The sequence below is a fragment of the Lagenorhynchus albirostris genome, chromosome 3 (assembly GCF_949774975.1).
Source record: "Lagenorhynchus albirostris chromosome 3, mLagAlb1.1, whole genome shotgun sequence".
Taxonomy (NCBI): domain Eukaryota; kingdom Metazoa; phylum Chordata; class Mammalia; order Artiodactyla; family Delphinidae; genus Lagenorhynchus; species Lagenorhynchus albirostris.
In genome coordinates, this window is record NC_083097.1 from 31,408,607 (window position 1) to 31,424,221 (window position 15,615).

Here is a 15,615-nt window from a genome sequence, read left to right on the forward strand (position 1 = left end):
TGTTGATTGACAGATCTGTGTGGCACTGTTTTCGGCAGCAATAGCCTCTTTCCTGGACACCTTCATTTTACTGTGATAGTTGACTTGTGATACGGGCATATTATTTTATGCAGGTACATTACCTTTGGTTAAGAGCTAGTAAATCTGCTTCATTAATTACAAACTATTTTTAACCTTACTGTTAGATTGAAAGACAGACAACAACCATGAGACAACGCAGCCTCCCCTAAAGCGCCTGGTATAAACTAGTACAAACGCTTCATGAAGCGTTATTTTGTAGATTTCCTTTAGTTCTGAAGGAGCCTGGTCATACAGGCGCCCATGCAACATTTGGTCTTTGAATATAAAAATACTTTTCCAGGCAATTTTTTCAAATTATGAAAAATAATATAATAACAATCTGTAAAGCTTACTAAATAGAAGAAAACAGGAAAAAAAATCATCCTTAATCTCAACTACCTTAATGTAACCATTAGCCTTTTACTCTTGCCTTCCAGTTATTTTGCAAATGAGTATTTCGTATGACTCTAATAACAGTATTGATGGTAATTGGGTATACTTTTTATTTAACACTACATCCTAATTGTTGCTACAGAGTGATACAAGCCTCATTCTTAAAATAAACTTTTAATTTTGAAATTAATTTAGATTTCAAAATAATAGAATTTGCAAAATTCTAGATTTGCAAAAATAATAGAATTCCTGTCTTTTACCCAGTTTCTCCTCATGTTAACATATTATATAACCATGGTACATTTGTCGAATCTAAAAGATTAACCAGTGCTGGTACTAACTAGTAATGGTACAATATTATCAAATAAACTACTGACTATTTGCATTTCGCTCATTTTCCCACTATGTCCTTTCCCTGTTCCAGATCCTAAGAAACCGTAACGTGTTTAGTCACGTCTCATTTTTGATGTTTGTATAACAGTCCATCTTGGTCATGTACTATTATTAACTTGACTTTTGCCCTGTTTCTAAATATTTAGATTGTTTATGGTCTTTCCATATCACAAGTGATCCTCTGAAGAACACCTTCATGCGAGCAGCCTTCTCTTCTTTTAAGATTCTTTCCTCACGACAGACTGTAATCTCACCTCAGAGAGTCCAAGGGAAGGAACATACTTGTGGCTCCGGATATTACTGCATTTTGCCAAGTTGTCTTCCAAAATGCCTGTGCTCATTTACTCTGCCATAAGTAATTTTTTGAGACTAGCACATTTATGTACTCTTGTCAGCATTAGTTACTATCACTTAAACATTTTTGGCTAATTTACTAGGTGAAAATGACATCTCAATTTTAAGAAGTTGTATTTATTTGATAACTAGCAAATTTGAATATTTTGCCATGTGTGTTTATCAGCTATATTTTCTCTTATGGGAGTTGTCCCTTCATATTTTATTTCTGTATATTTTATAAACATATTCAGGGCCTGAACGTTTTTTCTCAGTATGTATGAGTTTTATAATAAAGGATCCCTTGCCTGCATTTTGCTGCAATTATTTACCTTTTGATCTGTTGTTTTTATTTTTTCTTTTGTAATCTTTGAAGAGCATAATGAAGTTTTATGACGTGGATCCATCGTTTTTGATTTATTTTCTTTAGCACTTTTTTTTTTGTGGTACGCGGGCCGCTACTGCCGCAGCCTCTCTCGTTGCGGAGCACAGGCCCCGGACGCGCAGGCCCAGAGGCCATGGCTCACGGGCCCAGCTGCTCCGCAGCACGTGGGATCCTCCCGGACTAGGGCACGAAGCCATGCCCCCTGCATCGGCAGGCGGACTCCCAACCACTGCGCCACCAGGGAAGCCCTCTTTAGCACTTTTAAGCTTAGAAAGGTTTGTCTTCAAAAAAAAAGTATCTGATTTTAAAATTCAATTCTTTTAGATAATTTGATTTCCCATCTTTAACCATTTGATTCATCTGAGATAGTTTTGGTGTTTGGCTCAAACGTCTGACCCGGCTACCTCTCACTCACCAGCTGCCGACGACCACACCTCCTACACCAGCAGCAGTCACAGCTGCCTTTGTGATCCTAGATGAGTGGATGACACGCACCCCTCCCCTGCGCTGCCCAAGGCAGAATCCTTGGAGCTTTCACGACTCTCATTCATCACCCCACCCACATCTACTCAACCATGGCGCTCTGTTATGTGGTGCTTCCCCCGACTCTTTGAGGAAGAGTGTATACTGCTCCCTCTGCTTGAGACACTTCTCCATCCCCACTTTGTCGCATTCTTATTAGTCCGCCAGGTGGAGTCAGGTGTGTCCTTGCTGTGTGCCACCAAAGTGCTCCATCCTTCCCTTTATGTTCCTCGCACACAACTGTAATGTCCTGCTAACTTGTTGGTGGTCCCCTGTGTCTCTTCATTATTAAGGTAGCCTCACCGACTAAGCCAGTGCCTGATACATATAGGAGCTCGATAAATAGGTGTGTGAACGATTGAATAAATGAAAGAATATGCCGATAAAAATAGAAGTCATATCTAGCTGTGTTCCAGCAGGGCTTGATTAGAATACTTTCTTAGAGAATATGAACATAAAGGGGATAGTGTATTAGAATTCAGGCTTTTCATGGTACCAGCATGTCGTGGATACTGTGGATTGGCTTGTTCAACATCCATCTTACCCTCCTTTTAGGTGTCATTACTGTAATGCAAAGGCTAGAGGAATAAAAACATTTCCCAGACTGCCTTGCAGTCAGTATTCTGGAGGTAAATTAGGTCCCACCAATTAGATGCACTCTTAGGACTTACAGAAGGCAGGAATGGGAGGAAGGCCACTTTCCAGCTGCTGTCTCTTCTGCCAAGCAAGGCCATCCAAACATGACAACTCATCATTCCAAGGTTCACCACCACTTTCGTGTGTGTCTGGAGGCAATTGTAATGGTAAGAATGGCAGGATCAAGTGTGAAGGCTGGGGTTTCTTGGTTTTGAATCACTGCAATAGCGAATTAGCTAGTTATCATCTATCTACCTATTATCTCTCTCTCTTTCTCACCTATTTATTTACATATTTATCAAGTAGAGCTAATGGAGACTCCTGAATTCCAGTCCCCTAGTCTTTCCACCAATTTTGTAACCATGTTTCTGCTTAAAATACCTAGAGAGTTTTCTGTACTGAACAGATCCACAAGGGATACAAGGACTGGTTTCCCACTAACAGACCCAAGTAGCCCAACTTGATAAGTTGTAATTTCCCAAAATGAAGAGAGTAGTGTTACTCCTAGGACCTAGGATGAGATTGTGCTTACTGGTTATTCTGTGGTCTGTGAGGGTTCTGTAAACCGTTTCCACTATCTTTTCCCCCATTCCCAGCTTCCTTTGAGATTTTGATAGCATAGACCCCCACTCAGCAATAAAACTGCCCAGTAATAAATAATTATACAGCTGGACCCAAATGTAAAACTACACAGGAAAAAGTATAGGTAAATGACTCAGATCTTTGAACATATTAAAAGCCCTTTTAAATCAGTGGGAAAAGAAAAATAACCCAATTGAAAAATGTACAAAACACATGAAGGGAGGAAGAAAAATAGCCAAAGAAGATATTAAAATATTCCTCTTTCTTTCTTATCAAAGTAGCAACGATTTTAAAGTAATACTCAAATCTGGGGAAGATGTGTTCCTTACACTGGGCATTCTCATACACCTCCATAAGCTTCTAAATTGGTTAATTTTCTAGATGTAAGCTTGGTTACATTTATAAAAATCTTTAAAACATTCATTCTCTGGATCAACAGTTTTCAGCCGGAGTCAGTTTTGCCTGCCATGGGGCATTTGACAACGTCTGGAGATGTTGTTGGTTTCCACAACTACAGTTGGTGGGTGCTACTAGCATCTAGTGGGCAGAGACCAGGGATGCGACTCAACATCATCCTACAATGCACAGGACAGCCCGCACGAAAAAATATACAGCCCGAAATGTCAGTAGAGTGGAGGTTGAGAAATTCTGTCTTAGACACAAAAATTCTGCTTTGAGAATTTACCCAAATGAAAAAATTGAATGTACTTCAAGATTCATTTATTAAATCCTTTTTGGAGAGCAAAAAGTCAGTAGCTATTAAAAATTAAGATGCATATACTCATAATTTTTAATAGATATCCATCCTAGAAATGCTCGGACTTTTGTGCATGAAAAGGCACACACACAGATGTTCTACTCAGCCTTATTTTTAACAGTGAAATTTTGGAAACAACCTAAATGTCAATGACTGGAGTAACAGTTAATGTCCGTGCATGCTCTGCATAGCAGAGTATTTGGCCATCCCACTGCCCACTACTCTTTTCCTATGATCCTGTCCTCCTTTGGGAAACTCCTGTACAGTGGATAGGCTTGGTGGAAGAACTATTTCCGGGACTCCATTCATCCTGTCCGTTTCCAGTTTGGAAACCAGAAAAAACTGATCTTTCCTCTCTGATCCTTTGGTCACATGACATGTTTGTCACATAACATAAGTTTGGCCAATCAGATGGGACTTTAAATCTTGAACCAAGGCAGAGCCAGAGAACAGTTGAAGATCAAATCCCTGAGTCACAGCACTGGTGGCAGTGGTAGGTGTCTATGGCCGTTATTGCCAATTGATGACACTGAACCTCTGTTACTTGGTCCACCAGAAAGGCCTTCGATTTTGTTATTGAACATATTGGTGGTGGAAGGCCCCAGCAGTAGCCCAGTAAATAGACACATTAGATCTCTGTGAATTGCAAGCAGAGTATCCCAACTGATATGCTGGAGAATTATACACAGTCACTAAAAAGAAAGATCATCAGGACATATTAGTAAGTGGAAAATCAAACTGAAGAACACTCGTTCACTGAAGGAACGTTTATTGAGCTCTTCCATTTATTAGTCTCTGTGCTCTGAACAGGACATACCTAGTTGCGGCCCTCATGGAGCATTATTTAAAATAGCAAAATGTCAGAAATAAATTGTGTCTAACAATAGTGGAATGAGATACACTATAAATTATGGCCCAGGCATTATATGGAAGAGCTAACAGCCATTAAAAATAAGAATAATTATTTTGATTAGTAAATACATACTATCAGTTTATATATATATTAATATTTATATATATACACTATATATACTAAGTCAAATAAAAATATTTATGAATATATATAATATAAATATTATATGTAATGAACACAATAAACAATTAAAATTATATATACGTTATATAAACATATGTTTGTGTGTGTGTATGTGTGTGTATGTATATATATATATATATATATATATATATATATATATATTTCAAAAAATTCCATGTAACCAAAAGGAGGTATGCTATATAAAAATGTTGGCAGGACTCATTTTTGAATGATGGAATTTTTTGTTTTTGTTTTCTAAATTTTGAAATCTGCGTATGTTGTTTTTATAAACATAAAGTTTATTGTTTATAACCATAAAATTATTTAAGGTAAGAATACAGTAAAACATTTGAAATTTCCTAACCCCATTTTATACTAAACCGCATTTTTGAAATATTCAGCAATAAGAATATACGAGCTATATAAACAGAATCTATATAACATATCTATAAAACATATATGTTACTGAGTAAACCAAAAAAAATTCACTATCTTGCTTTAATACATTCCAAGCACCTTGGTCTATGCTGCCCTGAATCTCCCTTTGCTGGTCCTTGAGGTATTAGGAGTTACAGAAGGGACTGTGGGCGACAGCTGGGCTGATTTCCCTCCCATTGCAGGTTTGGGAGGGGTCAGTAGAGGTCTGGTGAGGTCAGCTGCCACAGGTGTGGCCTCCTGGAGAGATGTCTGCATTTCTGGCCTGTGAAATCATCTTTAAGTGTGCTCTCCATCTGTAAGCACACACTCTTATATCTCGTGTCAAGTGTACTCAAGGTGGGATGTGTAACACCATCTCTTTTCTTTTGGCGCAGGCAAGGTGGGGCCGCCTCTTGATATCACGCTAGAGGCGCTGAACTGTACAGCTTTCAGCATCCGGTGGAAGATGCCAAGGCACCCTGGGAGCCCCATCATGGGGTACACTGTGAGTACCTGGGCACGGGGATTTCTGTAGTGGGTATGCTGGGGTAACTGTTCCTCCTCCCCATCTCCTGTATACGGCCTCCTGATACCAGCCCTCCCGTGTGGGGCTTCATTCTCCCTCCGTGAAACCAGAGATGTTTCCCTTTAAGGGCATTTGTAAGTGCCCTGAAAGTCAGTTGGCTCTACTGAGTCCTTGCCCTGTTCTGGGATGGGAAAATATAAACTCAGTAGAAGACATGCTTCCTGATCTCCAACTGCCCACAGTTAAATTTGGAGACTAAAGCAGAAACATGGGAAACAATAGAGAGTCACTGTCCTATTTTGTCAATAGGACAAAATAATGTAAAATCTGAATGAAAGTGACCGGGTGGACAGGCAAAGTGGAGAAGGGAACAGAGAATGCATTCCTACCTCCGAGAGTTTACAAACGGACCCTTTTTCAGTTTACCAAAATGTTTTCTTTGAACAGTGTTTTTAAAAATGAGTCAACTTTTAGAAGTTAGGATTGGGATTGATGTACATCCACTAATATGTATAAAATGGATAACTAATAAGAACCTGCTGTATACAAAAATAAATAAAACAAAATTCAAAAATTCCAAAAAAAAAAAAGAAAGAAGTTAGGAGATTTCAGATAATTACTTGAAAGGCTGAAATCTCTGGGCCTATCCAGAGAGCTGGCCACCCCAGGCTCACCTTCCTATGGGGCGCTAAGCCTGCTGGAGCTGAGCTGCCCACCGGGATGTAAACCCCCCATAAGACCCCAGACCCACCATTCCCTCCTGTCTCCCCTTCACCAAGGGAGAGAAGCCATGTATCATGACCCTTGTCCTGTTGTCATCTTAAAGTAGAGAAATGGATTTCTAGACTCAGGTAGAATCAAAAGTGGGAAAATGAAAGATTACCTGAGAGAATCATGGTTTCGGGGAAAATACTAGGCGCCGGGTCCAGCCCTCTCCATTCCACTTTACTCCGTGTCTTCCTCTGGGTCTCTGTAGGCTTAGGAGTTTGCAACCCTGGCCAGGTATGTCTGATGTTTGCTGACAAGGAACTAGTGTGAGAGAGGTGAGGCAGCGCGCCTCAGGACCCGCTGTGGTTGTGAGTACAGTTCGAACCACAGGCCCTTGGTCTGGTGGAGAAGTGCTGGCCCCGCTCTCACCCGGATGTCTGCATCTTTTCCAGGTCTTTTACTCTGAGGTCGGCGTAGATAAATCCCTGCAGGAGCGGTCCCACGGTGTGCCACTCGGCCTGGATACCCTGACCACGGTGAGTAGCTCCATCCTGGAAGCCTCCTAAAAGCACATCCCTGGTTGACATTTCATTGATATTCGGAAGGATTTCTAATTTGGTGTGTATATGTGCTGATGAATGTATAATAATAATAATAATAATAATAATAGCAACAACAATGAAAACTAATGTTTGTATAGTCCTTTGGAATTTAGAACGTCTTTCGTGGCCATAAACCCATCACGTGCATGTGTATCTCCAGAAAGGCAGCCATATGAGGAAAGCTTCCAGAAAGGCAGCTTCCATGCTGGACTCAGCCCGCCCCATTTATCCTGCGAGAAAACAGCTATCTTACAGCTGTTTTCTCCCCTTCTTTTCTCCATAAAATTCAATTCTGATTTTTTTTGAAATCCCAATAAAGCTTTATAAATAAATATGACACATTTGTATCTTCTCAGCTCCCTGGAGATACAATGCAGAAGGTGTAATTGGAAATGTATATTCAAACGGTGCAAGTTGTTTATTTTTCTTCCCCAGCCGGCATCCTGTCCTTCCACTAACCAGTTGCTGGCTCTTCATCTATTTCTTTTCTGTTTCCTGTCAAGGTCTCTTGGGGTGGATTTCTCTGCCTTAGGCATATTCTGTTTTCTTTTCTTTTGCTCTCCGCCTCCTTCCCCGTTCTACTACAGTTATTCTACAGGCTAGAGCCTTTCTAATTGCTCTACAAGGAGTTAGCATCAGTGCCCAGAATACCACAGCTACAATGGTGGTGGAGGAAGAGGTGGTGTTTGTAACTCCTATTTAGTAAATGCCTGCGGGGCGCAGCATCTAGAAGCGTATTTGTCATCCATGATGAGTAGCTGTCACTTCCTGAGAGTCTGTTACCTGCCAGGCACTCTCCCTCATGCTTTTACATTTGTTCTTCCATTTCGTCTTCACGACTATACTGTGACCTCATTTTCCTGACAAGGATGCTGAGACTCAGAGAGGTGAAGTAACGTTCTTCAAACCGTACGTTAGCAAGTAACGGTTGACTGTAAGCCCAGGGGAGACTGAATTCTGGGTCCCGCTCTGGCTATTTTTACCAAAGCTCTCATGACTCAAAGAAGAGATGCACATATTGGGCTTATTTGTATTTTGCATGGTGCTTTTATTCTCAGACTTCTGCTTGAGTACCCCTCATTTGCCTCAGGAGCGCTCAGCCCCAGCCTCTGTGGTTTAGTCTATCCTGAGGTGGGGAGATCGGGTTGGCTGCACCTAGGCCACCACCGGTTGGGGTGCCATCTCCCCTTGACGGCACTGGAACTTTCAGTGAGCCCCTGGACCCCACCGTGGGGCTGACGTCATCCCTAGCGGCGTTCCCGGCTGCCCAGCCTCCTGTCCTGCGGTGAGTGTGGCTCACGCACAGCCTGTGCAGAGAGGGCACGGTGCTGGTGACAGGGGTCCTGGACCCCGCACGGTGCCTCTGAAATCAAGATCCTGCCCCGTTACATGAATCCGGGCCCGACACTCTGGCATTTCTGGGAAGGCCACTGCAGTACAAACAGAAAGCAGAGGCCAGGAAGGGAGACAGGCACCCTGGGCTTCCAGACCTCCTTCCTCCACTTGCAGGTTGGGTAACTTTGGCCAAAGCTACTTAAACTGTCTAAACCTCAACTTTCTCCCATGAAGGGGGTGTAATAATTATACTGTTGTGAGTGGCAAATAAACCGTTGCCTTTATGTTCAACATATTCTCTCCATTAACTACACCGAGGTGTTAGAATATGCTAGCAAATTACAGCATTTGATTACCTTGCCGATTTCAACAAACTTACACGGTTGCTACTCTCCACCCAGCACGAGATAACACACTGTGGCTGTTCTTGGGCAGCTTTTGGTCTCATTGAGAAAACCACATTTACACTGATAAAACAATTAGAGAGCAACATGAGACCGGATGTCATTTGCATGCCACTTACTAGACAGACTGAGGTTTTGAAGACGGAGAGATTAGTATAGGAACAAGTGGTCAAGAGGTAAAAGTGGGGGCTGAGAATTGAAGCAGGGGCAGTTTCTGGAAAGGCAGAGGAGAGAGAGGGTCATTCAAGTCGAAAGAAATGGTTTGAACCGAGGGAATGAACACATATGTGTGTGTACATGCTCGTGGGCTTGTGTGTTTGGGCAGAGGGGCAGGGGAGGTGCAGAATACAGAGCATGGAGAGAGGAAATGATGGCTGGACATAAAGGCAGCAAGTCAGGAAGGGGGAGGGGAGCGGTCTGGTACAGCAGAGGGGGCTCTGGATTTAGATGACTCGCATTCAGATTCCTGTATGACGACAAGCCAGCTGGGTAACCTTACTGGGTCTCAGTTTCCTCATCGACAAAACAGGAACTGGAAAAGGAGCTATATCACGTATAGCGTATCTGTGGTTCCCAGCCTGTGTGCTTCAGGGCTCTGCAGCAAACTCACAGGGGCCTTGTGGAATATTTGAACTTTGCACGGGAAATAGAAACATCTGTGTAAATTACTAGTACCAAGTCTTCTGGGTATAACTATTGAATAACTGGAACCATTAGGGATTTTTTCTAGATTAGAGGTGCTGTAAAATAATACTGCGATACTAATGGTGCCATGAACAGAGAAAGTTTGGGAACCTCTGTACTCCATCACATCATCCTGTAGCATCCTACAGACCTCAGTCTGTCTAGTAAGTGGCATGTAAATGACATCTGGTCTCATGTTGCTCTCTAATTGTTTTATCAGGGTAAATGTGGTTTTCTCAATAAGACCAAAAGCTGCCCAAGAACAGCAGCTTTTAATGTTGTGGGCATTAAACAAGGTCATGGTCGTAGAACCCTCAGCACCACATGCGGCACAGAATAAGAACTGAGTGAGTGTTCAAGAGAAATCACATTGCCAAGGTGTGTGTTTGCTGCCCTTGGCTGTACGTGGTGGAAGGGCAGCTACTCTATGAGTTCGTTTTAGTTCCTGCAACCTTTCCTTTCCTTTTCATATTGTTTTGTTTTTTCTCCTCTCCAGGGACGATTGGATCATCAGATGATTTTTGTAAGTATGCTTTCAAAAAGTTAAACCCTTGCCCCAACCCTGGATTCAGGGGGTCTCTTTTCATCAAAATGTTGATTTTTCTGCATCTCCCTCGCTGATTAAGGCCCACGGAGAGTGCTTGGTTCTAGTGGAAGCAGCAGTCGCGGAGCATACCGGGTGAATTTTTAATCATTTAGAAAGAAACTGTTTTATCTCACATGGTAGAGTAAGGTTAAGAGCAACGTTTTGTTTGTTTGTTTTACTTTCGAAAGGAATTTTGTTTTTGTGTGAAATCCAGATTTCTTTTTTCTCATCATACATTTTCTTTCTTGCTAGGTGTTTTTCTTTTTTTCTTTAAACATCTTTATTGGGGTATAATTGCTTTACAGTGGTGTGTTAGTTTCTGCTTTATAACAAAGTGAATCAGTTATACATATTCAAAAAGAGTCATGTACCAAAATGTACCAAATTGCAGCTCTATTTACAATAGCCTGGAGATGGAAACAGCCTAAGTGCCCATCATCGGATGAATGGATAAAGAAGATGTGGCACATATATACAATGGAATATTACTCAGCCATAAAAAGAAATGAAATTGAGCTATTTGTAAAGAGCAACGTTTTTAAAGGTTGAAGTAATTTAAGTTCTGTTCCAAGACGAGGTGAAAAAGGTTGAAAAGGAGGGCTTCCCTGGTGGCACAGTGGTTGAGAGTCCGCCTGCCGATGCAGGGGACACGGGTTCGTGCCCCGGTCCAGGAAGATCCCACATGCCATGGAGTGGCTGGGCCCGTGAGCCATGGCCGCTGAGCCTGCGCGTCCGGAGCCTGTGCTCCGCAATGGGAGAGGCCACAACAGTGAGAGGCCCGCGTACCGCAAAAAAAAAAAAAAAAAGTTGAAAAGGAGAGAAAATATTTCAACTAGCGAGCCCCAGTGTGAGGGGAGCTCCTTCACCCGCTTTTCCTTCTTCTTTCCTCACTGCCTCTAACAATCCTAGACCTTCTCAATGAGACAAAACCGGTCACCTAAACGTGGTTGATTGACTTTCTGGAAGAATGCCGAACAGAGGATTGGTTCTATTCAACTGAAGAAATGACCAAAATAACCTGGTGGATTATGTGGAATCCTGATGCACTCTTTGATAGTCTGCCTATATAAAGGCTTCTGATTTGATTAGCATTTGACACTTAACCTTTTCTTAGAAGAACAACCAGCAGGTTTCATCCCGGAAAAATAAACAGTAAAACAAATCAGGACAATTTGGTGATGTTTTTAGAGTTAGAAATAGAAATGGATGCTTAAACTGGTGGTCTTCAACACTTTTTGATCATGCATACCATCAGTTAAAAAATATTTGAACATATACCAATATACGTATATGTATGTATTTGTAAATTATACATCTGCTACTCTCTATATATATATTGTGTACATTATAAACTCCCACAGCATTGTAAAGGAGGAGATAAAATAGAAGTAGAAAGTTCTTATGTTTTCTTCCAACATCTCAGTAGGTTGTCTTGCTCTCTCAGGGGGATGCACCACCGCCCTGCTTTGGAGTCCTCTGGTCTGGCTGACCCACAATAGTGATTCTATTTGGGTCTTATCCAGGGTTAAGGGATAAAGCAGACAGGAATCATGAGACTTGCATCTAGTCCCAGCTCTGTCACTAGAGCAAGGGTAACTGTGGGCAAGGTCACTGAACCCCCTTGAACCTCTCTTGGACTATAAAATGAAGAGGCCAATTAGTAATGGTTGCCAACTGGGGGATTCTTTGTTCCCTGTGGGCATGTGGAAATAGGTGTGGGCATTCTAGTGAACAAGCTTCAGGGATTCTGACTCTCCTGCCATATGCAGGGTAGATCCGTACGAGGAAGATTTGTCCAGCCCCAATGCTGCCCCTCTTGCAAAACCCTGGAAAATACTCTATGTTTCTGTGACCACTCAGGGAATGGAAATCCCTCCACTCTGGCCTGCAAAGCCTTCCTCTGGACCTTTGGAAGAAGGCTGTTTGGAAGATAACCCTTTTCTATTTCCCTGTGCCTTCCATCTAATGATGCTAAATATTCCCAACTTCTACTAAGGCAGCTGAGACACAGACTTAACTTATAGAGTCAACTGTGAAGTTGAGCCCAAGGTTACTAGCTGCCAGTGAAGGTTATTTTAGAAGAATTGTAGAATTTCCATGTTGAAACTTTGGCCCAGAGAAGTTAAGTGGCATCCCCAAAACCACACAGCTCTTTGGCTCTAGAGTCTGGGTCTCCTGGCTCCTAGTCCAGTGCTGTCCCAGTTCATGCCTCCTCTTAGCTGTGCTCACTGGATGCCCTCCCGGTGTAGGGGCTACTTGTCCAGACTAGTGAACAAGACAACATACAGCTTCATTTCTGGAAACAAACCACCTGGGTTTCCAGCAGTAGGAGAAAAGTGCAGCATGGAAGCAGGTAAAGGTGAGGTTTGATTCAAGGTCAGAGATTTAAGTTCAGAGCCATTCAGCACGGTTTCATCATGGCAAAGTGAACAGGGATTCAGTTAAGAATAGTCCATTCTTTTCAGGGGCTCCTCTTACATAGCTGTCCAGGTTGTTTTTGAACATTGGGTCTAGCATGAATTAGAATGAAAGTTTAGCAGTCCCCAAACCCCAAATAACAGTGATCCTAACAAGATGTGCATTCTTGTTCTGTCATGTAATGGTCTGGATATAAACAGTTTAGGGCTCTTCTGGTGGCTTCCTTGTGCCAGGATTCTTCCATCTCATTGCTTTGCCAACCCCTCTGGCCTGCCTCTCCATCACCCAAAATAGCTTACTGCCTCATCCACATTCCAGCCAAAAGATGAGGAAAAGGGGAAAGGGAACATATCATTTACTATCGAAGGGATAATTGGGAAATCGCCCTCAGCGTTTTTGCTCACATCCTATTGGACAGAATTTAGTCACATGGTCACATCTAGCTGCAAGGGAGGCTGGGAAATGTAGTCTTTGAGTGGCCATGGTCCAACTGAAATGTACAGGGGTTCTATTACAAGAAAGGAGAGAATGGATACTAGGGGCAGAGAGTCATTCCTATCACAGACTGTGAATGGAGGGAATAGATCTGGTGCAGTAGACACGGAAAAGGCAGTTGGACATCTGAAAAACAAGGTGCTAGCCTGAGGATTAGATGTACTCCGTCTTGAGTCAGGCAATTGGAAGCATATTAAGTCATGCATTTTATCAGTGAAACCAGACCCATTCTTGCCCCGCCTAGAGTGTAGTTATATAAACTTTCTGGGTCCAGTTTCATCATCTATAAAATGAGGAGGATAAGACTGACATCTCAGAGCTGTTGTGAGAATTAAAGTGGCACTGGTACACAAGGATTTTATAAATTCCATAATGGAGTATAAGTTATGATTATCTTATGATTATACGATCATAAGATAAAAGTTGGTTGCTTCTGGTAGTCTGTGAGGGAGGCAAGTGTCCTGGGGAATTGCTCACTTGGTTGTAAAGTTGTTGGAACTTTCTTCCTGGGCTCAGTGAACTAACCAACTAGCCTTGCTTTTATCTTCTACAAATATAAATTTTCTGATCACATGACAGCCACTGGTGGTGTTAAAAGACAAAGGAGGCAACCTTTGGAAGGGGTTTTGTATTTCAGAAAGGGACACAAAGTAGGGTTATTTTGCAGCAATGCACCCAACTTTGCTCCCTGCCCCCCCCCACAAAAAGTATGGAAGGGGCCAGAGGAGACTGTGGAATTCACTCTGGCTTCTACCCCAAGAAAGCAATTTCTCTGACTTTGTTTCTCACCATCTTGTGCAGAAATAGGTCCAAGAGAGATAAATATTTTGACTCATTTTCAAACTTCCACAAGGTAAAAAAAACACTTTTTCTACTTTGAAAAGGGTATTTTTAGCATCTTATCTAGTTTGATGAAGGCTGAAGTAGTGGCCATAAGACATTTAAGGACAGAAATAGAAAGACTTGTGGAATTGTGCAGCATTTTACTAAAAAATTCAAGGGTTATCACAAGTCACACTATTCTGAGAGATTCCATTTGGAAGGAGAGATATTGGAGGAAGAAGTGACAGTTAAATCATTGAATCCAACCCCTCTTTTTATGACCCCAACTACTCAGTCCCCTTGACCCTTGCTCTCTTATGCTAATCTACCAGCCTGTCAGCTCAGGAAAAGACACCAGAAAAGACTGGAAATAGTTAGCTTCTGGGAGGGTGACCCTCCACCTCTCAGAATATACCTGGGCTAAAGGTAGCACTGATCTTCAAACAAAAAGATTAGTTGTTTTTTAATCCACATTAAGAACTTCTACAAGTGTAGTTTCCCTTGGTTTTCAGTGATCACTTTTAAATTGCAGATACATAAATTTCCATGTTTATAGATAAAATAATTATCTGGTCTTCAGTGTTTATGATAAGAATTTTTTATTTAAATATTATTTAATATTTTTCATTCATGTATTATCCAATTAGAACTTGGTCCCTGGAGTCAAACAAAGTAGGATTCAAATCCCCACTTTGCCGCTTAATAAATATACAGCCTTGAGCAGATCATTCACTTTTCAGAGATTCAGTTTTCTCCTCTGGAAGTGAAAATAAGAGTGACACCTACCTCATAGGCCTGATGGAAGGCTCAGGCTACATATGTTCCTGGAACAGAGAAAACACTCAATAAGTGGTAACTGATGGTATCTGTATTTGGTATTGGCGCATATCTAATATCTCCAGTAATCTATGAAACCACACCACTACCCCTGTACTTCATACAGTGTAATGACGTCACAGGAGGAAGGGATTCTACAGCAAAGGCTGTGAGAGCATTGGGTTGGTTTGAAAGTGTGATTCCGCTTCCTTGGGAAAAACCTGGGAGGGGCAGTTGGGAGAGGAAGGAAACAGGAGTCTTGTATACACTTGGGGCCCCCAGCCTCCTAACCACCCAACTTGAAATGAAACCAGGAGACAGATGGTGGAACTAGGATGCACAGATGGAGAGTATTAGAGCAGGGGTGAGGATGGGGGACAGGGAGCTGTGAAAGCAGGACCATATGTTCAGCAGAGACCCCTTGTGCAGTTATATGTAGGATGCAGTCAGGGGGAGAGAGAAGGAAGGGAAAATTGGAGACAGACACTCTCTTGGAGGCTGTAGAAATGGCCCAAGTAAGGATTCAAGGGAAGCAGAAGAAGGGAACAGGTCTGAAAGGCAAGTGGAGGTGGCTGGAGGGAGGTGGGTAAGAGGCAGTCAGTCTTGTCTCTGGGGTTACTAACCGGGGTCTGGGGCAGAGATACAGATGCTGTTAATCAAGTTGGAGGGGTCAGTAGGAGAAGTTGGTTCTTGATGAGGTAATCT

At 42.1% G+C, this 15,615-nt stretch overlaps 1 protein-coding gene across 3 annotated transcripts in view; it reads left to right on the forward strand.

Moving 5' to 3' along the window:
* EGFLAM (EGF like, fibronectin type III and laminin G domains) overlaps positions 1 to 15,615 on the forward strand; it is a 171,125-nt gene that overhangs the window by 44,431 nt on the left and 111,079 nt on the right. For all 3 annotated transcript variants that reach the window (XM_060146979.1, XM_060146977.1, XM_060146978.1), the window contains exons 2-4: positions 5,910 to 6,019; positions 7,201 to 7,284; positions 10,270 to 10,296. In XM_060146979.1, the coding sequence (XP_060002962.1) occupies positions 5,910 to 6,019; positions 7,201 to 7,284; positions 10,270 to 10,296 (221 nt within the window). The remainder of the gene's footprint in view (positions 1 to 5,909; positions 6,020 to 7,200; positions 7,285 to 10,269; positions 10,297 to 15,615) is intronic.